Source organism: Gopherus evgoodei, chromosome 7, assembly GCF_007399415.2.
Source record: "Gopherus evgoodei ecotype Sinaloan lineage chromosome 7, rGopEvg1_v1.p, whole genome shotgun sequence".
In the NCBI taxonomy this organism is placed as follows: domain Eukaryota; kingdom Metazoa; phylum Chordata; order Testudines; family Testudinidae; genus Gopherus; species Gopherus evgoodei.
Window position 1 is genome coordinate 4,615,281 of NC_044328.1, and position 21,744 is coordinate 4,637,024.

The 21,744-nt window shown below is 41.3% G+C and overlaps 1 protein-coding gene across 2 annotated transcripts in view; it reads left to right on the forward strand.

Moving 5' to 3' along the window:
• Positions 1 to 21,744, forward strand: part of WBP1L (WW domain binding protein 1 like) — a 79,013-nt gene that overhangs the window by 31,397 nt on the left and 25,872 nt on the right. The window contains exon 1 of one of the 2 annotated variants that reach the window (XM_030568612.1): positions 12,289 to 12,520. The exons of the other annotated variant lie outside the window; for it this stretch is intronic. Within the exon in view, the coding sequence (XP_030424472.1) occupies positions 12,494 to 12,520 (27 nt within the window). The 5' untranslated portion in view covers positions 12,289 to 12,493. Of the gene's footprint in view, positions 1 to 12,288; positions 12,521 to 21,744 lie in introns of those variants that run through there. 2 annotated transcript variants of the gene reach the window in all.

Sequence of the window (21,744 nt, forward strand, 5' to 3'; positions counted from 1 at the left end):
GTAACTTTGAAATCCGAAGAAGTGAGCTGTAGCTCACGAAAGCTCATGCTGAAATAAATTTGTTAGTCTCTAAGGTGCCACAAGTACTCCTGTTCTTTTTGCGGATACAGACTAACATGGCTGCTACTCTGAAACCTAAGGCTAGAGGGAGTTCCTCTGGGCTCTTTGAATCTGATTACCCTGTAAAGTTATTTCCATCCTGATTTTACAGAGATAAACTTAACCTTTTCTTTTAATAAAATCCTTCTTTTAAAAACCTAATTGATTTTTCATTGTTTTATGGTCCAAGGTTTTGGATCTGTGTTCACCAGGACTAATTGATGAGAGTACACTCTGAAGCCTACCCAGGAAAAGGGGTGTAAGGACTTAAGGGGGAGGAAATAGTCTCAAATCTGCCCAAGAAAGGGGGGGTTGGGGCTTGGGAAATATTTGGTGGAAGGCAGAGTTCCAAGTGGCTCTCCCCTAAGATTTGGAACACAGTTGGTGGTGGCAGCTTACTGTTAACCTAAGCTGGTAAATAAACTTAGGGGGTCTTTCATGCGGGTCCCCACATCTGTACCCTAAAGTTCAGAGTGGGGGAAGGAACCCTGACAACTTGTATGACAAAGGTCCACACTGTGGATTATTTGCCACTGACCGGTAGCAATCCAGCAGTGCAAGCTTCCGGAGCGTGGTTGCCACTCTTTTATTTCCTGTCAGTGCAGCTCTTGTTCTGGAATCCATGTGCCTATGTCATCCCACATTTTTTCACACCCCTGAGTGAGAAAGTTTCAGTGCTGTAAAGTCAGGAGCGCCGCCAGATTTTTTGCTGCCCTAGACAGCGGAAGGTCCCGCCCCCAAAATGCCAACCCTGACAGGGGCAGCGGAAGGTCTCGCTGCCACAGTTGCTACCCCCCAAATGATAGTGCGCTAAGCGACCGCCTAGGTCGCCTAAGGGGTTGCGCCAGCCCTGTGTAAAGTGGCAGTATAGACAAAGTCTCAGTGCTTGTTTCTTGGGCCTAGAAGCGGCGCTCCACCATCTGCAGATGCTCTGAGTGCCACCAATGACTGGAATTGTTTTGTGCTATATCCCTCAGCAATCTGTCCTGAAAAAATCGGTCCTGTTCCCCACTGTTGCAGCTCTGATAATAGTGGAGAATCACACATCCTGTATTTGCGACTTTCATCTGAGTAGTACAGAGTTGTGTGGGCTCCATGCTTCTGTCACTGAACAGTCCTGTGTGAGTTTGAGATGTAAAAAACAAAAAAGGAGCGGGGGGAGAAAGAAGGTGGATTACATTATGGGAAGAAGAAAGTTGCATACTGGGAACTTGATCCCTAACTCCCAGAGATCCCTGGGTGAGTTATATCTATCTCACAACACATTGTGAACACTTCCGAGGAGGCATTGTGCCAGATGGCAGCATGTGGCACACTGGGATACCTACCTGTGGTGTACTGTGGTTTGCATCGACACACAAACTGCTGGTGAGGATGTAGAGCACTGATGCAAGCAGCCAAGCATGCATGCGTACATTTCGGCAGCTGTATGTTGGCATAAATTGCGTTAAACAAAGTTTGTAATGTAGACATGGCCTCAGTCCCCTTTTCCCAATCAGTCCTTGTCCTTGTTTTTACCACTGTCCTAGAAGACTGAGTATTGAATCCAATTGCCTGTATTTTCTCTTACTCTCTGAAGATTGCTCCGTTATTTAGGGTCATTCACTGTCATCGTGCAGGGGATGGCCTTCTACCTGTATCAAGTTTTCCCTGATTAAGGGAAGCCGATAAACCATGGGCATGTTTGAGTTGGTGAATGGCCAGTTCTAAAACCCAGGAAAATTGCCTTCTTTAGACAAGAACTATTGGAAGTCATAGTATTTATTTGCAACTATATACCAATTAAAAGCAGCAAAGAGTGCTGTGGCACCTTATAGGCTAACAGACGTATTGGAGCATGAGCTTTCATGGGTGAATACCCACTTCGTCGGATGCTTCATTGGAGTCCACAGGACTCTTTGATGCTTTTACAGATCCAGACTAACACAGCTACCCCTCTGATAACCAATTAGTTAACATGCCTAACTCAGCATAAGAATATATAATGGTCAGTACATCTATAGTGCCTTGTATATAAGGATCTTGAAGTGCTTTACAAGCTCTAACAAATAAGCTGCCTCCACCTCTGAGATATGTAAGTAATATCCCCATTTTGCTCATTGGAAAATTGAGGACTAGGAAAGCTGTGACTTTGCCAAGGTCAGAATCTGGTGCAAAGTTGAGAATAGAACCCACGTCACCCAAATCTGAGTTCTTTTCTATAATCTAAAGGCTATGCTTCGTTTTAAGAAAAGATAGATATTTGTGTAAAATAATGTTCATATTTTCTTTATCAGAGAGAGAGGAAAAAAAGGATGCGGAAGAATGTAACAGAATATCAATAGAAAATAACTTTAAGCTTCGGAGATATTCCTGTGTCAAGCAGGGCCGGCTCTAGTGTTTTTGCCGCCCCAAGCAGGGAGGGGGGGAAAAAAAGCTGCTGTTGCGATTGCGATTGTCGGCAATCCAGTGGCAGCTCTACCGCCGCTTCGTCTGCTGCGGCAATTCGGCAGCAGGTCCTTCGCTCTGAGAGAGAGTGACAGCCCTACTGCCGAATTGCCACCGGGCATGCTGCCCCCCTCTTCATTGGCCGTCCCGAGCACTTGCTTGCTATGCTGGTGCCTGGAGCCAGCCCTGGGGTCAAGTATGGCTGAGCCAGACTTTGCTGAATAAAAATTGAACTTTTTTCCCCTGTCGGTGTCATTTAGAATGGGACTATTAAGCTATTTGCATGGATTGGTTTAGGCAGCCAAATAGAGCAGGGGGATTTCAAGGTGTTTCAGTCTGAGTTTTTCTTGTGCTTCCAGATTAACTCTTCTGATTTGTTTTCTGCAGTGGAAGGACCTCTCTGGGAATGTTTGAGATTTCAAGGCCTAAGACAGCATTGTGGATGTGCTACCTGTCCTGTAAGAGAAACCAGTGTGGAAGGTGGGGTTGGCAGGGATGAGGGTTGCGACACAGATTAGGCAGGTAGCAGATATAAATCTGCTTTGGTGCCTTGAAAGGAGTATGTCTGTAACCTTGGTAACTCTTGTGCAGTCAGTCTAAAATGTGTGCTTTAATGGGGAGTGAGCGGTGTCTAGAGTGGAAAATACACCTTGTGCGCCTCCAAGAGCAGTCTTAACAGTTCTGTAGAGAAGGCCACTTTCTGCTTTCTGGCTTCAGTTCTTATCTTCTTATCCTTTGGTTTCATTGGGGGTCCTCCATATCATTTACAGAACCCTGAAGTTCCTGTAGGTTGCTTTCCTGATTCTTTTTAATCTTGCCATCCTCCAACCCCCCCACATCATAGCCACTGTTCTTCAGGCCATGGAGAATTGGACAGGACTTCTTTTGGAGCCGATTAAAGCTTTTTGACACCTAAAGAGGTTATCGAGTAATATTGAGGCACTTCCTTAACCAGCCTCTCCCCCTCACTCATGGGCTAAGTGTGCTCCTTTTGTGTATGCTTCTAGCCCTTTTTGGCCTAGCGTGTGGAGAATTTGGGAATCTCGTCTTTCTCAGAGCATTTATATAATGCAATAGCTAAATAGAATTGAATGAAAACACAGGATGAGCTATTGTGTGTGGGTAGGAGGCGTTCCTCCTTTACGCTCACTAAACTTATTTTTTGCTTTTCTGTTACATCCCTCTCAATCTGACTGCAAAGCTCATGATTTTCACTTCTGCTTCCCTCTTCCTCACATTTCTTCTTGTGTGATTGCACCTCTGAATAACAGAAATTAGTGATAGTCCCTATTTTTGTGGTTTCATAATTTGGTCCTAAAAATTCTTTATCCTGAAATATGACAGTGTCTCAGGATGGAAAAAGTTTGGAGGAGGTGGGCAAATCACCATGGTTCAAATTACATATGACTCTCTTCTTTTAGTTTTTGAAGGTTGCTTTATTTATAATTCTGTAAATGCTTTTTCTATTTTGAAAAAGTTAAGACTGAAATAGAGACTTTGTAATAGCAAAGAGTCAATGAACTTTTTTGAGTGTGTTCTAGCACAAGCATTAACTACAGGCTGTAATGCTCATCTTCTTTTTAAATATGAAGTGGAAAACATACAGGATGTGTAAGGTGGCCAAAATAACATCGCTGTGGGAACCTGAACTCTTGCTTTTCCTGGCTCTTCTGTTTCTAACTGCTCAGCCTTAAGATTGCATTGTTAATGTAGCTGCTTTGTATGTGCTGAGGTATAATTGATAAAAATTTTGTTTTATTTCCAGTCTCTGTACAGTAGGTGCGTTAATATTGCAATGAGAACCTGAAGCTTTTCACTCCCTGACTTTTTACATTTAAAATCTTAAAATTGCAGTGAAGTCATTTGCATTAATATTTCATTTTCCTTGCCCACAATACTACTGATAATGCAACATTTAAGTTGAGAAAACCAGTCAAGTCAGACAATGCAGAACTGAGGGTTCGTGGTTCAACCTTGGCTGTGTCCCTTGAACAGATATGTCCAAATATAGGCTTTTTCTATCATTGTACTAGCCAAATAATACAAACTAGAATTTATTTAACAGCTTTACAGAACATGCATACTGGGCCAGATTTTTGGTTTTACTGGGGTCAATCTAGCATAATTAACTGTCTTCTTTCATAATTAATTGTCTTCTTTGGAATTACTCTGGTTACCCTAAAAGGAGAGAGATCAAATCTGGTCTTCTGCACATACCATGGTATTCCCACTCCCATTAGGGTTATCAGTGAATATTCTTATTAATTTATAAATTAGTGTTTACTAACTTTAAAAATGGAATCTTACTGTCTAAAATACCATTTCATACTCATGTTCATATTCTAGTAAAGATCAACATTTTTATGAGAACAAAATAAAAAACTGAAGATAACATTTTCAGTTCGAAACTTACTTTCAATTTTCTAGGTGACTTATCTTTAATAGTCTTCACAAAGAAACTATTAAAAACATTTAATTAGTGCCAGTGTGTGTGAGCATAAATTGTGATTGAAACTTATGGGATAAGTGTATTAGCTAGAAGGCACCTCAGAGAGTTTCCTGCTGGGAGGTAAACTAGACGTACAATATCCTTGGTGGCCATTGGTCATCTTTAGAGATATAGATCAATTGTTCTCAAATAGGCTTACCAAATTTGGGTCAGAAAAATTATCTTGCCCCAGTCAGGAATGCCCTTGAGTCCAACACTGCATTAAAAGAGACACTGGGAAATTCTATCTTCCTTGGCAAAAAACTCCTTTGATTCCCTACTGTTTGGTAAAGAGAGGGAAGTGGTTTCATTTCAGGTTGTCCCTAAGACATAGGATAAAAACAACAACACAGGCTCAGGTCCATCCTGAATCATTTATCTGGTAAAAGTTCCAACTCTGTATCTGAGAACAAATGTCTCTTCTAGAAGAAAGTGACCGCTTGTTCTCTGCTCTAGGCTTTGCAGACATTAATGTGCATGTAAAGATGTGCCTGGAGAAGTGCCTTGTACTTGTGACAGTGTACTGCTTTCTTGACTGGCGTTAGCATTGCATGTATTTACTAAACACTTGTTGATATGCCATTATGATCATCATGGGGAGTGCATGTTCTCCCTATTTGGATAGTTGACTGATCAAAGGCAGCACTCCAGAATGTATCAAAGCAGCCCCACCACCTCTCAGAAATAATCCTATTTTCCATTCTTTGGTTGAATGGGCTGGACTGCACATGTTCCTTTCTCCAATTCCCTTTGTTGTTCAAAGGTCTCAGTCAAGATTAGAAGAAACAAAGGTTCCATATCTGTATAGCCCCTTTCTGGCCCAGGCAGGTTTGGTTTCTAACCCTACTGACTATTGTAGAAGCCACTTTCATCAGGTTGAAAACTTTGCTTTTGAGGCTTCTACAACAACAGGAGAATTCCCAGCTAGAGTAGTACAAAGGATCTGGCCCTTGGTGTCTCACATCATCTTTGCTGTTTGAAAGGAACCTACGAGAAGTGCATGCTGATTCAAGAGGAAAAGGTTTTCAATCTAATGAAAGCAGCAAAGAATCCTGTGGCACCTTATAGACTAACATACGTTTTGGAGCATGAGCTTTTGTGGGTGAATACCCACTTTGTCGGATGTATGTAGTGGAAATTTCCAGGGGCAGGTGTATATGTATGCAATAGCCTTGATCAAATTTGGAGGGAACTACATCCAGCAGCCTCTATTAGAAAGGAAGGGTTTGCCCATTCTTTGAGAGGGGTGGTGAGCAGTGGAGTATCTACAGTATTCCCTGTTTATGCAAAAACATGAGCCAAAGTAGAAACAATGAATGTAGTAAAATGTGACATTAGATTGTAAGATCTTGACAAGTTTCCCGCTGTTTCCTGTAAGCACTTGTACTAAATCAGTCCAGATCTGTACTTATGACAACACCCACGTCAATCCCTCACTCCATCCTAATTTGTATTAGATGTTATAACATTTCGGAAAGGAGCAGCTCAGTGTTTGGAAAAACAGATCAAATTTCTTCTCCCAAGTATTCAAATGTGTCATGAGTACTTTAAAGGAAATGCTCTGTAGGGCGATTTACGAAACTTTTAGTATGAGAGTATATTTAAGATTGAGGTTTCTGGGATTGAGGTTCCCTCCCCACCCTCCCCCCCCCCAATCTATGTATGAAAACAAAATTACTGTAATGGAAAAGCATCAAAGAGTCCTGTGGCACTTTATAGACTAACAGACATATTGGAGCATGAGCTTTCGTGGGTGAATACCGACGAAGGGGTATTCACCCACGAAAGCTCGTGCTCCAGTACATCTGTTAGTCTATAAGGTGCCACAGGACTGTTAGTCTGGATCTGTAAAAGCAGCGAACATGGCTACCCCTCTGATACTGAAATGGAGAATGGAAGTTAAGACTGGATTTCTGTTACTTTTAGCCAGGCTTTTGTACAGTAATTTAGAAGTGCAATGTCTTAAGTTTAATGTGTGTTCAGAAACTGCTGTTCTTTTGAATAACTGGTGTTGAGCTTTCCTGATGATTGAAATTGTAGTTTCCATTTATTCTTTTAAACTTTGCTTAGGTTCTTTGAAGATACCTGAAGAGACTCTCCTTAAGTCTTTTCCTCCTTGCTCTTCAGAACCTGCACTATACTGGTCAGTGCATGCTAACTCTTTTTGGAGAGGTACCTCTCAAAGTTTATGCTGGAGCTCTGTCAGTATTTCCATTTTCCCATAGTAGTCTAGTCACAGGTTTGGTTTCTTCTTGTTAGATGGCAACAGAAACCTCAGAGAACCTTGGGGACTAGGTAGACCAGCAGATTAACTGGCTGATTTGGTGGTGTCATCTGAATCCCAATCAGCATTTGTCTCTATAACAGAACCATTCCTGTTTGAGACACCCATGACTGGAATAATGACAGTGGTAAAAGTCAAGATTGAGGTGTATTGTCAGAAAGGGGGTGGAGGGGTGGCATGTCCAGGAGATTACTTCAGGTTGGATTGAGTTGTGGTACATTTGTAGAACTCTTCAGGGAGCTTTTGCTATGCTTAGCTGTAGTCTGTGCTGTTTTACTCCTTCATAGTGTTTTCAAGGTGTACCACCCAATGTGGTGGTGCTGTGGAAGAGACCGTTAATGCTGACTCTTCTTCCTATATTTATCATCTCCCAGTAAATCAGAGTTTTCAGTTTTCTTCAAAGTATCCACCATGCAGAATTGATACTTGCCTGAAAACATATTCAGGCTGAGTCCCAGAGCCAATACAAAAGGAAGTAGAGCCTCTATATTTCTTGTAAAACTGAATGGTAAGAACAAATCGTAACCATTCTCTTCTGGGTTTCCTGCTGCTTTCCTGAACTTGCAATGATCTAAAATTATCACTTTAGGTGATATAAAATTATCAAGCCCAGAGAAGACTGAGGCACTTCAATGGGACCTACCTAAGGACTTGTCTTCACTACAGGGGTGTCAGCCTAAGTTACGCTACTCCAGCTATGTGAATAACATAGCTGGAATTGACATAGCTTAGATTGATTTACCCCAGTGTCTTCACTGCACTGAGTTGACAGGAGATGCTTTCCGGTCAACTTCCCTTACTCTTCTCGGAGAGCTGGAGTACCAGGGTCGACTAGAGAGCACTGTGCTGTTGATTTAGCGGTCTTCACTAGACCCGCTAAATCAATCCCTGCTGCATTGACTGTAGCAGCGTGGATCTCCCCATAGTGAAGATCAGCCCTAAGGTAAATGAGTGAGCAACACAATGACAGATAAAATTCAACGTAGATAAATGCAAAGTAATGCCCACTGGAGGGAATAATTTGAAATACTCATACACTTTATGGGATTCTAAATTAACTGTATCTGCTCCAGAGAAAGACTTGAGCATCATTGTGTACAGCTCAATGAGGATCTCTGCTCAGGGTGCAGTAGTGGTCAAAAAAACACAATGTTAGGCTGGATGAGAAATGCAGTGGAGAGTAATATAGAAAAAATTGTTACTTCATGTAAAATCATTGACATACCATTACCTGGAACACTGTGTCTTCAGCTACGGGTCAGTGTGGATCCCACTGCATATGAGATGGGATCTTTTTGAATCGCAGAGTCCATCAAGGCCATGAGTGCCACTTCATGCTTCTCTGCAAAGGCATAAAGGACTGGAGCAACTGCAGCTGCCATCCTCCCCCCATTCCCTCTTACCGCCTGAGGCAGCAAGACTGAATCTGGCAAGCGTCCAACCGTCTACTTTTTCTTCTTTTTTCAAACTCATCTTCTATATTTAATTGGAGAACAAATACTTCTTCACCCCTCCTTATCTTCAGTTCTCTGCTTTCGACATTCCCTAAAAACAGAACAAAAGAGACCCCTTTCCCCATACCCACCCCTGCACAGTGGAACAAGGTACCTCATGCCTACCACCCTGGCAGACTCTAAATCTGGGTTTAAGGGCTGCCAGACTTCATTCCCCAGTATAGCTGATGCCTATTCTGTCTGGGGGAGAACCACATCCCTGATAAGCATTCAGAGTGAAAATACTTCTTATCAATCACTTGCAAATTGAGGGACACATTGCTGAAGCTACACGTGATTGACTTGATGCTCATGGTCTCAGACCTGGAGGAGTCATTCACCTCCAAGGAACCCCAAGGGTCATCCTCAGCAAGTGCCCCTTCAGGTAGATGCCACATCCCAGGCTGTAGGGATGCAGAAAAGGCCGGGAAGAAAAATGCTTTGAATTTTACACCAGTCACATTGATTCTGATCAGCTTAATGCCGGGACGAGCAGTACTGGCTGTCGCTTTCTCAACACCATATCTGCCAGCTACTACTTTGGCACCAGTACCAACAGACCTAGCACCAGTGTCGGCACCAGCTCCTCTGGCACTGACAGCATCATCGCTGGAGCTAGTGCTGGCACCCCAACACACAAGGGAAAAGCCAAAAGGAAGGACTAAGCAGTGACAGGGCTCCCAGCATAGAACCGCCCCATGGAGAGAAGAGAGAGACTTTACTCGTCCAATGATAGAGCATCAAGCCACCTTCTGAGGGAGTGGTGCCAAGTAAGCTGGGAAGCTGTTACTTTTAAGATCGGTTACTTTCTTTTCTACTGTGTATCTAGAGTCTGGGTCTTGAGTCGCTAGATTTACTGCTGAGCTCTTGTCTTTTGAATGTGTACTGGAGACTCTTGCATGATTTGCTAAAGAGAGGGAGAATCAGTTGAAGTTGTGAGGTTGTCAGAGAGTGTCAGCTTTTAACAGTAGGACCATAGGAATTGCCAGAGTAGAACAGACTGAAGATCCACCTAGTCCTATGCCCTGTCTCCAACAGTGGCCAGGACCAGATGCTTCAGATGTTGGCAAAAGAGCCCCTACCTACCCAAGGCCAAAACAGGAACATGCTCCTGTGTATCATTACTGTTGTCCATTTGCTTGTCAAAGCAACCTGTGATGGTTTGAATGTTTCATCCATGAGTTTATAGCCATGTGTTATGTGGCATAATCAACATCGGGGTAACGTTTTGGACTGGTCATTTAAAGTTCTGATAACTTGCAAAAGGTAGAAAATCCAATAGCTGAGCAGATGCAATTTACTACTAACTTCTGTCCCTCCATCATGTGCCAGCAATGCCCCTCTGCCATGTACATTGGCCAAACAGGAGAGTCTCTACGCAAAAGAATAAACAGACACAAATCTGACATCAGGAATCATAACGTTCAAAACCAGTAGAACACTTCAACCTCTCTAACCACTCAGTGACAGACATTAAAGTGGCAATTTTGCAACAGAAAACCTTCAAAAACAGACTCCAACCAGAAGCTGCTGAACTTGAATTAATATGCAAACTAGATGCCATTAACTTAGGTTTAAACAGAGACTGGGAATGGCTTGGTCAATACACTAATTAAATCTGTTTCCCCATGTTAAAGTATCCTCACACCTTCGTGTCAACTGTCCAAAATGGGCCATCTTGATTATCACTTCAAAAGTTTTTCTCCCCTGCTGATAATAGCTTCTCTTAATTAATTAGGCTCTTACAGTTGGTATGGGTACTTCCACCTTTTTATGTTCTCTGTATGTATAAATATCTTCTTATTGTATGTTCCATTCTATGCATCTGATGAAGTGGGCTGTAGCCCACGAAAGCTTATGCTCAAATAAATTTGTTAGTCTCTAAGGTGCCACAAGTACTCCTATTCTTTTTTCTGTGCCTCAGTTTCCCTGTTGATAAAATGGGGATGGTACCATGTAACATTGAATTATGCGTTTAGAGGATTAGTTAGTGTTTGTAGAGTGCTTTCTAATGCTTGGATGAGGTGTTGTGTAAGTATGAAGGATACTTACTACTTTTCTCCCAACTTGTTTGTGTTCGGAGAACCTCCAGAACTACATGCTCAGTTGGGAAACAATTCAGGAACTTCCAAAGAGAACATGGTAACAGTGGCTCCGGAGGGCTGAAGTTTGAAAAGGGGGTAACTGTCTCAGACTAGTGCTCACCAAACTTGCTTGTGAACGGTTTGGTTGTTTTTAAGGCTTTTTAAAAATGTAATGCAATTGAAAATCAGAATTTAAAAGAATTGTAAGTAGTTTCTTTTCTTTTTGTTTTTTTAAAGCCATGAAATGATTTAAAAACCAGTATTTACTAATAAGGGATTTAATAGGCTTCTGTACATCAAGGACTCCTGCTCTGATCCTTCCCAAATATCTTTAATTTGTAGCAGCCTAGAGGCTGAGAAGATCAAATAAAAGAGAAGTTCCCCTTCTGTTAAATGCCTGCTTAGTTGCTGCCTGTGCACATGGAAGTGATGAGTGTTCTAGTTTGGCATATGACAGATGAGAGCAGCTGCTGATTTAAGAGAAATTTAAAAAAAAAAAAAAAAGGGGGTCGCTGAACTTTTAAAGTAGGAGGTATAGATAGTTTAAATTTAGGTTACTGTCTGCTGTGTCATCTCCCCTGCTGCTGTAGAACTTGCTGTACCGCTTGTTTATGAGAGGACAAACAAGACTGGCATTCCTGGTGACTAGATAAGTTTTTTTTACGAGGTACAACCTCCCATTGGTCTGAAAGTGTGGAGATGGTTAATGCCCAGAAGTAGGGCGCTGCGGGACAGCAGTGTGCTCTTACTGCATGGCAAGGATAAAAATAGCTTCCACCTCACCTCTTTATAGTCTTCTTTGGGGGCCCAATCCAGCTCCCACTGAAAGAAAGGGGAGCTTTGCCATAGTAAGCGAGGTGGTATTTGTGGTGGTGAATTTGCCAGTCGTGTAGTAAGAACTACTTAAAGAAAATCTCAAAGTGGGCAAACCAGGGGAGTGGTTTAGATCCGTGTTCAATTTTAGCCAAATCCTCCAAGTTTGGAGATGTTTAAATACCTGGTTCTGGTTTTGATCCATCTTCCCCAAATGCTGCCTGTTAGTGCAGACTACAAAGCTGCTCAGAGGAGCTGCATCCAAAGTAGACAGCCATTTTTGAGGAGAAATTGAGGTATTTTTGCTTAGGGGATTTTAATTAAATGTCATTGAAGAGCTATTCTTTAATATAGGTTTTTATTCCATTTGGGGCATCTGGTTAGAGCCAAGACAGTTTTCCTTGTTCACCCAAGATGTAGTGTTTAGTGCCTCTGCATAGAGCAGGGTTGCTAAATACCAAGTTGCATCGCAAGTTTGGAGCAAGCCCTTTTCTTGTTAATCAGCAGCTGTCTCCAGTTTTGTGCACTGCCTGAACTGATGTCATTTCCCCCTTGCCAAACCCCACAGCTCTGCTGCGTCTGAGATGTCACAGGGTGTGGGAGGAGAAGGGAGGGGAAGGGCGGAGAGCGAGCCGAGTGCATGCTGAGCTCTGGGACCCTGTTTACTTACCATTCCCAGCCGCGGAAGCCCTGGTTTAAATAGGCTCGCAGGCGCACCCTGCGCACACGAGCTGAGGAAATGGTTGTAGGGGGACTTTAAAATTCCTTTGTTCCAAAGCGTTAGTGTGGATGATGAGAATGCAGGATGCCTTTCCTCTTGGGGCTGAGACAGGTAACGAGTTTGGGTTGGTTTGATTGCTGCCGGTTCCGGTGGAGAACTTTTTGTTTTTTAGAAAATATTTTCTCACTTTCCAAGGAGAGAAGTGTGTGTGTATGTGTGTGTGTTTTGGTGGTGCTGTTGCAAGACAACTTTCTTTTCATTAGCAAAGACAAAACAAAACTTCACTTCAGGAGAACAAGCTTTTGTTGTTCCAAGCTTCACAAGGAAGGAGGATTCTCCTGTGTGCTTTTTTTTTTTAATGTCTACTTTCCACAGGCCCTAATATGGAAATGTGTTTACATTGCTTTAAAACTTCTGTCAGTGTTTGAAGAGGTTGTTTTTTTTTAATATATGGGTAATATTTATTATCTGGAGTCATGCTGTGTAGCAAAATAACTCATTGAAGAGAGGAAACAGAAAATGGCAGAGTTAACATGTGCACTGGTGACTTTAGTAGCTTTGGAAAGTTGGTGTTTTAACAAGAAACAATCAATTTATATTTGGTAATGTAACAAGGAATGAGAAACAGTAGCAACTGACCTGCTCCCTGTCTGGGAGTACATTGCCAACTATTTGTTCTTAAGTTTCTGAGAGTTCCAAAACTTGTTTTGGTCTGGGAGGCATGTCTGTTTAGAGATCTAACTGCAAACTGTCCTCAACACTACTAAAGTCAGTAACGTACAATAAATAGGTATAGCTTTGTAACTATTAATATAGTATTACAATACCAAGTCAATTGAGGCATTTAAAACTAGACACTTTCTGTTGCTTACAAGGACAGCAGAGTCTAACTCAGGGGTTCTCAAACTGGGGGTTGGGACCCCTCAGGGGGTCACAAGGTTATTACATTGGGGGGTCATGAGCTGTCAGCCTCCAACCCAAACTCCGCTTTGCATCCAGCATTTATAATGGTGTTAAATGTACAAAAGAAGTGTTTTTAATTTTATAAAGGGGGTCACGCTCAGAGGCTTGCTGTGTGAAAGGGGTCACCAGTACAAAAGACTGAGAACCACTGGTCTAACTTTTAGCAAATTGCTGCATAAGCAGCCTTGTCACTTGATCAGTTACCAGCTTATTTTGTAGGGGGTGTTGTTTTTTTTTCACTAATTCTAAAAGTTTTATGTGATGATCCGTTTGCAGTTGAACATAATGGCTCTAACAATGGTTCACTTGTTAGCACACCAAATCCAACTAGAATCTGCTTGAAAATCTCAGAGTTGAACAGGTAATACAGTGCTGTCATAGCTTTGTGGTGGGAAAGACCTTTGTGATTAAAAGTTGTGTGGGCAGTAGGTATGGAAGAGCTGTTTTGCCTCTGAAGAAATTATTCTAAGGATTTTAAGTAAATCTTCAATCTGTAATAAAATTCTGCAAGATCAGTTCAGCTTTTGAAGTGAGGTCAGCATCAGATGTCCATATATTTTATTTTTAAGATTATTTTTCTAAATCTATGAAGCTATTCTCCCCCCTACCCGAAAAAAAAAGAGGGCAATTATTGCATGGTAGCCAGGTAGTATGCAAAACCAGAGTTTAGGAGCTCCTGAGTTTCCTTTACTCATCTGTCTAGCTCAACACGGGGCAGTTTAATGTTGAAGACCTGACTGCTTATCTATTTTTGTTCCACTTGCAGTATACATTTTAAAAAACACCCCCTAGGTACATAATGCATAAACGGGAAGGGGAAACAGCTGGTGATGTCTCAAGAACAGATTTCTGTATATTTTGATTGTCCTTCATTTGTGGATTAAAAACAGTAGTGGGAAAGTGTTTTTTTTTCATTTAATGTGTAGGGAAAACACCAAGTTCAGTTCTGTCAGTTTCTAGGATAATTTCCTGTATACAAATGATGTGCAGGAATCACCTCACATACCACTGAAGTGGAGTTCCCTGTGGTATGAAATTGAGCAACTGTTTACCAGGCCATGATGGGAACTACAGAACAGTTTTTGAGACAGGAAGTGAAAAAATATGATATGCATATCAAACTGTAAGGGGAATTAAGTAAAGTTACCCCAGTTGGCATCTGGCCAGGGCACTTACAACAAGTGTTATGGAGGTCAAAATGGCCACAAGCAGTTACAACCCCCTCTTTTGTAAAGAGAGAGACTCCTCAAGGAGTACATTATTCATTCTTGACACCATGATAGGAGTTTGGTTCAATATTGGGCAGAATCTGCTTATCTTGTGATCTAGTGCTGTCAGCATGTAATATGGCTGCATAATACATATAATAAAATGTCAAGTACCATGTGTGTAATTAAGCTTGTTAGACTCAAAGCCCAGGCCATCCTTGCTAGGTCACTTTAAGTGATAAATCCTGTAAATAGCAAATGTGAAATGTCTACTAGAAGCCTTTAATCCAGGAAAGATCAACAGTGTTGTGTCTTTGAGTGTTTAAAAGTAGGGAGACAGGTATAAGCATTTTTTTTAGTCCTCCTGTGCTTGGAGCTTATGAGCGTTGTTTGCTGGTAGAATTTGCTGTTTCAGTATCTTGGCCTTATTCTCAATTCATTTAATTCTTGGTACTACATAAAGTAGGGTTGTTGTATCCAGAGCCCATTGAAATCAGTGGGAATCTTTCCATTGACTTCAGTGGGCTTGGATCAGGTTTGAAAAGATTAAAGCATCTTGCATTTGAGTAACCAATAGTTTATCAGCAATTAAAAAGTTTAAATATTTAATCCAGCCTGGAGCTGAAGGCCCCTTTTACCACCCTTGTAAAGTTCTTATCCGAATTGGGCAGGTTTTTTGACAAGCAAGTAAAATGTCTGTTTTTTCATTGTCAAAAATCTCGGTTAAAGGTGGTGAAGTGAGTAGAGTTTCTGCCTGAGCTGGCAAATCTTGCAAGGTTGCTCTTCACTCCTAATCAGTATGAGAATAATCCTGGAAAATATCATTGTGTCCTCTTGTTGTGTAGAACTTTAAACCCAAATTTTATCTCTCTTATCCTGTATCACTGTAGATAACCGCTTTTCTTCACTGTTTATTCTTCAAAAAATGTTTCCAGGTCTTTCTTTATTATTTTATTTTGTTAACTTTGACGTGTATGTTACAGTTTAGAAGAATTTAAATGCATGCAAGGTTAAGTCAGCTATTGTCTTCTCAAGAACTTGTGCTCCTTATTGGTCTAATCGTAGTGTTCTGCACTGCTATGTAATATATCAGGCAGGGATCAAACAAGTTTTTTGCAAGGATGAGAACTTCATTAGTGCCTGGGGCTAGCAGAAGCCTTGTTTACACTGGAAAAATCTATGCTCAGCTGGTCCTGGCAACAGTGACAGAGCATAGTGTAGACAGGAGGGCCTTGCTTTTCATGATACAGGATTGAAAATTCCAGACCCTTGTCAACTGGACAACAGGTGTACACATTTTTACTGTAAATGCAGCCACATAATAAAAAGCACCCAGGAAAAAAAAAGTTTGCTTGAATCTGTTTCAAAACTCTCTGCAAATTAGAAAAATAGAGTGATTTGCTAGACCCCTTTATCTGCTGATCCCTTATGAATTTTCAAATGTTAGTGAGTGGCAATCGGTTCAAATTTCACTTTTGAAATCTCTAATTTAAAAGGCTGATTTATAAGAGGAGCCTATTTCAGATCACTCCTTTAAACCTAACGTATAAAGGTTGGAGGCTCTGGATTTATTTTTGAAAGCCTCATGCAAATGTTCTCTTGAATATTAGGGACATAAATCTCTGCAAGTCGTTTAATTTGCTCTCGCCCTTTAAAAGTTTGTATGATTCCCTCAGCTTCTATGAATCTTAAAAATATTTTGATCTGAGCTAAAACAGCATCAAGTTTTGCTCCACTGTTTTGATTCAGTTACATGCTTTACTGAATGTAACCTCTTCCCTGACAGAACTGAGTCTAACAAATGGACTAAATATGGACGAAGGGGAAGAAAAAGATCTTGGGAGGGAAATGTGCATATGGAGCCTCTTCTCTAACTCCACTCATTGCAGGCCTTAATCAATTGGTGTAGTTGCTTCTGTTTGGAAGAACTTCTTGAGCAGCTATTTATTCTTTGGCCCCACATTTCCGAGTGAAGTGCTTTTGCCAGGGAAGAGCTGCTGAGAAGGAAAATTGGAAACTGTAAAAGCAGCAACAGTGGACAACACCAGTCAAAACAACTGGATAGAAAAAGCAATCAAGATGAAATGTTCACTTCCCTTTAAAATATAAAAGAAAATGAAGACTCTGTCAGAGAGGCCAAGGTAGTGAGGTAATATTTTTATTGGAGTAACTACTGTTGGTGAGACAAGCTTTCAGGCTTACCCAGAGCTCGTCTTCAGGTCTGATATTTGTGGTATTTGGGTGTTTCTTAAAGCTTCAGCTCCTGACCGCATTTGATTTTTGTAAGAATCCCAGCTTTCATTAAAAGTGAGTTTTTCGCCTTCCTGGCTGCAGAGAGGAACGTGACCCGAGTACAACCTAAAGACTCAAAAAGCAAAAGGCAAATTAAACGTTGGATTACTTTTATTTAAAAAAATATTTGGTTAAACTTTAAAATGCTGTCAACTTTTAAAAAAAAAAAAAAAAAAATCCAAGCCAGTTCTGAAACGTTCTCTAAATAGCTCTTTCCTGGAAATGACATTACCAATGGGGAGGAGTCAGGACACAGCAAGGACTCCTCCTTCAAGGCATAAAAAAAATGTTTTTATACAAGTAAACATTTCCATGTCATGTTTACAGCCCAGACACTGCAGCATTAAGGACCTGAAAATGAAATTTTTCTATAGACAAAAGTGAAAACTGGCTTTAATAGTAGATAAAAATTTACAGCATGATTTTTTTAAGTGACAGGGTACCCTTTTGAAAGGTTAAGTCTCTCTCAAGCATAGAAATGAATGAGTGAGCCAACTTGTTCATGAAGGTGAACTGTGTTTATAAAACCTCTAACATTGTGCTTTGGTGGCTAAGGTTGGGTCCACTGTGGCCAATTAATCTTGGTGATTAAATGTTTTAAATATTGTTCTCATGATGCCAGCAGTAGCAAAGCACCAAGCAGTGTATTTTGAAACTCCTGTTTGGGGCCCTTCTCTTGTGTTTAGGCAGCTTTGATGTATGTGTTCTTTGCACTTTACTACACTGTCAACATTTGGTGCTGACTTGTCTCAAAATATTTCTTTTATGTGGCATTTTGCCACATATAAAAGGGAACACTTAACATGTCACTATTTGTAATAAAGGTATACCATGCAGGAGAGTTAATAAGACTTCTCTTTATTCCCTAGCCCCAGTCACCTGACTTGGGTCAGACTTACAAGAGGCTATTGCCTGTATGACATGGCACAGGTCGATACCCACAGATTCCAGTAGTTACTGTTACATAATATTATCATAGTTTGCACTTTTACCCAACTCCTGCCTATTCATGCTTGCATTAAATGATGCTGGTAAAGTCACAATACTTATGGAAGAAAAATGCAAATGCTTGCTAATTTTTCCTGGGTCTGAGGAATTTAGCGCTTCTAGAAATGAAGATCTATAATGATATTGAATAGTTCACTGCATAGTTCTCACAATTATGCCTCAATTCTGACCTGCAACAGTACCTATAAGGTTAATCTAGTGCTGCACACAGCCTGGCCAATGTAATGCAGTCCTGAGTTGCATCACCTCTGCTAGTCCAGTGCTTTATGGTTCTGCCGGTGCATCTCAGTCCTGGCCTGCAATGCTAGCTGGTTATTGTTATTAAGGTGTTGTCTAAGGGGCATCCAAGAGTGGTACCCCATTGTGTTAGGCACTGCGCGTGCACACACACACGCACACACACACACACACACACACACACACTAGTAGATTATAAACTCTTTGGGGCAATTGGCCAATAGACAAGACAGAAACAGGCTGGGGGAAAGGGTATATAATACAGAAGCAGAGTGATCAATTGATGGCAGCAAAAGCAGCGTATTAGTTCCATGATTTTTGTGGGCATGGGGTAAGTTTAGATCAGTGGTTCCCAAACAAGGGTTTGCAAAATGTTACAAGGGGTTTTCAGGAAAAAATTTCCTAATGGCAGACAGAGCTGTCCCTAGGGACCCCAGGCAGCATGGGGCCAGCAACTCGGAGCCCCTGGACTTCCAAGAGCTAAGCAGATCAAAGCAAGCATATCTACCACAGAGGAGATTTAAACTTCAAGATTCCTTATAAGAAATGGAAAGGGAGGTGGATATTTTTTGCTGTTTTTAAAATTAAATAGGCAGCTAGTATTTTTTAAATTATTATGAAGAACAAGTTTAAGCTTTGTTATAACATGAATTGTTTGCCAGGACTGCTTGTGTAGGAGGAACTCTTTGAGTTGGCTTCTTAAATACCTTCATGCTATTTCATATCTGATACTCCTTGATGAAACATAGGCACCTTGTCTTATAACAGACTTATTCAAAGTGATACAAGCTACAAAAGTGACATCTTGGAAGAGTTTTTTGCCATTTTCAAAATGTAATGAAAAAACTGTAATGATAAATAATAATAATAAATAGTGTGTAATAAGCATATCTCAGAAACAAATTTTATATTTCCAAGAGCACTGCTTTTATACTCAGGTAAAGGAGAAAATCCCTGGAAATATTCATTTTTAGGAAGGGGTTTGCGAGACTCGACAATTTAGTGAAAGGGGTTCACAGGTTGTTAAAGTTGTTAAACCACTGATTTAGATAGATCTGCTAAATGGAAAGGGAAGGGAAAATGAGGAGCACATGGCAGGGGAGAAGAGGGTAGGAGCAGTGGCTGTGGAGGGAAGCTAAAGTGAAGAGACTGTTAGGCAGGAGGGGGCGGATGGGAGCAAATAGCTGATCAGCACAGGACAGAGGAAGTCTGAGAACCTCCGGTTTTGACTGGAATGTGCAGCAGTCTCTGCTTTGGCTGCTCCTGCTTCTACCAGCTGGAATCTCTGGCTGGCTCCTCGTCCTCCTCAATTCTCCCCCAAGACCCCATGATGGGAGCAGGGGATGCACCATCTGGCTCCTAGTGCCCCCAGAGTATATAGGGGAATCCCCTGCACAGTTCTGGGTCCAGGGTGAGGCTTGGCCTTGACTGGGTACGATTTTACATCTGAGATTATCTTCAGCATGATAGGTTACAAAATGAATTTATGACGTGCACAACTGAGGGCAGTGATGAACCGCTAAATGCAGTTGCTCTTGTGACCCGAGTCGGCATTTCAGCTAAAATCTTCAGCAGTAAAAGACTAGTTCGTTAAACCCACAACCACATAAGCCCTCGTTATTTGAGCATAGACACCAGTTTACTTCAGTTCCCTTGTGTGTACTCTGTCATGAGGTATTGATGATGGACAGGGCTAGCTAATGGCTAGTTACAGTCTGATATATGAAACCTAATAAATGAAGACATAAACTTGCATTTGATAGATTTCCTTATGAGTTTTTATGGCTGATGATTCTTAGACACTTTTCCTGTGTTGGTAGACAACCATTCTTCCCTTTTATTACTGTTGGAGGTATACAAAATATATAGTATAGGAGCTGATTGTGAATTAATCGAAATACAAAGTTTGTGTCTATCCATTTTCTGAAAGCTTTCTGATTTACTTCCCTAACTCTGACTAATAGTAGCTCATAAATATGGCCTCTGTACTGCTTTCCCCTTTTTCATCCACTTGTATGTCAAGTTCAGTGCAAGTGTACCTTTGCTCCTGGAGGGCACTCACCCTAGGTTCCATGCCTGTCAGCCACCACTTCTCCTGTGTAGAGATCCATGTCTCTTCTTCCTGACCAAGTTTTTCTCAGGCTACTCAGTCCCCTGCTTACGCTGTGATATTCCCAGCAAGCCAGACTGCCTAACCAGGCCAGTGTGTGAGCATTGTTTTCTCTTTGAAGGCTTACAAACAGTGTAATTATCGGCAGTTACAAGTTACCATACAGCCTTTTATAAGCAACCACATTTATTCTTAAAGTGAAAGCATTACAGAAAAAACACGTTAAATACAATAAAAGAATTTACAGGCGTGCTGATAAGTTTACCAGAGATCACCCCAGCAAGGACTCTGGTAAGAATCAGTTCCATCAAACCCCAATCAAGGGAGTTCTGTGTAGTAACACTTCATTGCCGTGGTGTTGTCCATTCTACCAAATTCTGTTGGTCCAATAAAATATATTACCTCACCCGTCTTGTCTCTGTTACGAGTTCATGTAATAACAGCCTTCCGCTCCAAACTAGCATACCTATGAATAGATTAGTCTTTGCTTTATACAGCTTGCACCTTTGATCCTGAGGCTCTGGTTATCCATAGACAATGGTCCACTTCTCAAGGTGTGGCATCAAAAGGCTGGATTTTTCCATAATCAGGGTGGGGAGACGAGGAATTAGCATTCACTTCCCCCTATGGATTCCCGGGCAAATCTCTTGACACTGTTTGCCCCAGAAGACCATTGTTTAGCACATTGTTCAGTATACTACTTTGAAGTTCATGACACTTCCATGGGTTCGCATCCCCATTCCCCTCTTAGAGAGAAGTTGCACACAGTCCTGGCCCACAAAAACCATACAGTGGATCCCAAACATACTTAAACTTAATTCCGTAAGCTCTCCTCAGGATATTGCAGGAAATTGCCATATTTGTCAGTGTCCATTTAATTCATTGCTTGAACACAGACTAATGCTATATGATGAAGACCAGCCACAATGGTGCGGAGTGAAACTTGTGAAGTGAGCATGGTTATTTTGATTTTGGATAGTTTAGTGAGGCCAGATAAGGAGAATTAGTTTGAATTAGAATGATAAAATAAAAGTACTTTTGGTGACTCTCCCAAATCTCATCATGGGAATCGTTAAGTGAACTTGTGGAGGACAGGAGAAAGGTACTATATTTGCCCTATCTATAAAAAGGGGAATAAGGACAAGCTGGGGAATTACAGACCTGTCAGTTTTACTTCAATAGCTGGAAAGATAATGGATCAAATAATCAGTTTGTAAGCAGCTAAAAGGTAATAAGTAACAGTCGATGTGGATTTGTCAAGAGCAAATCATGTCAAACCAACCCAATATCCTTCTCTGATAGGATAACAAGCCTTGTGTATGGGGGCAAACAATAGATTGATATCTCTACTTCAGTAAGGCTTTTGATATTGTCTCACGTGACCTTTTCATAAACAAACTAGGGAAATATAGACTAGATGAATCTACTGTCAGGTGGGTGCACAACTGGTTGGAAAACTGTACTCAGTAGTTATCAGTGGTTCACAGTCAAGAAGGGAGGACATATCGATTGGGGTC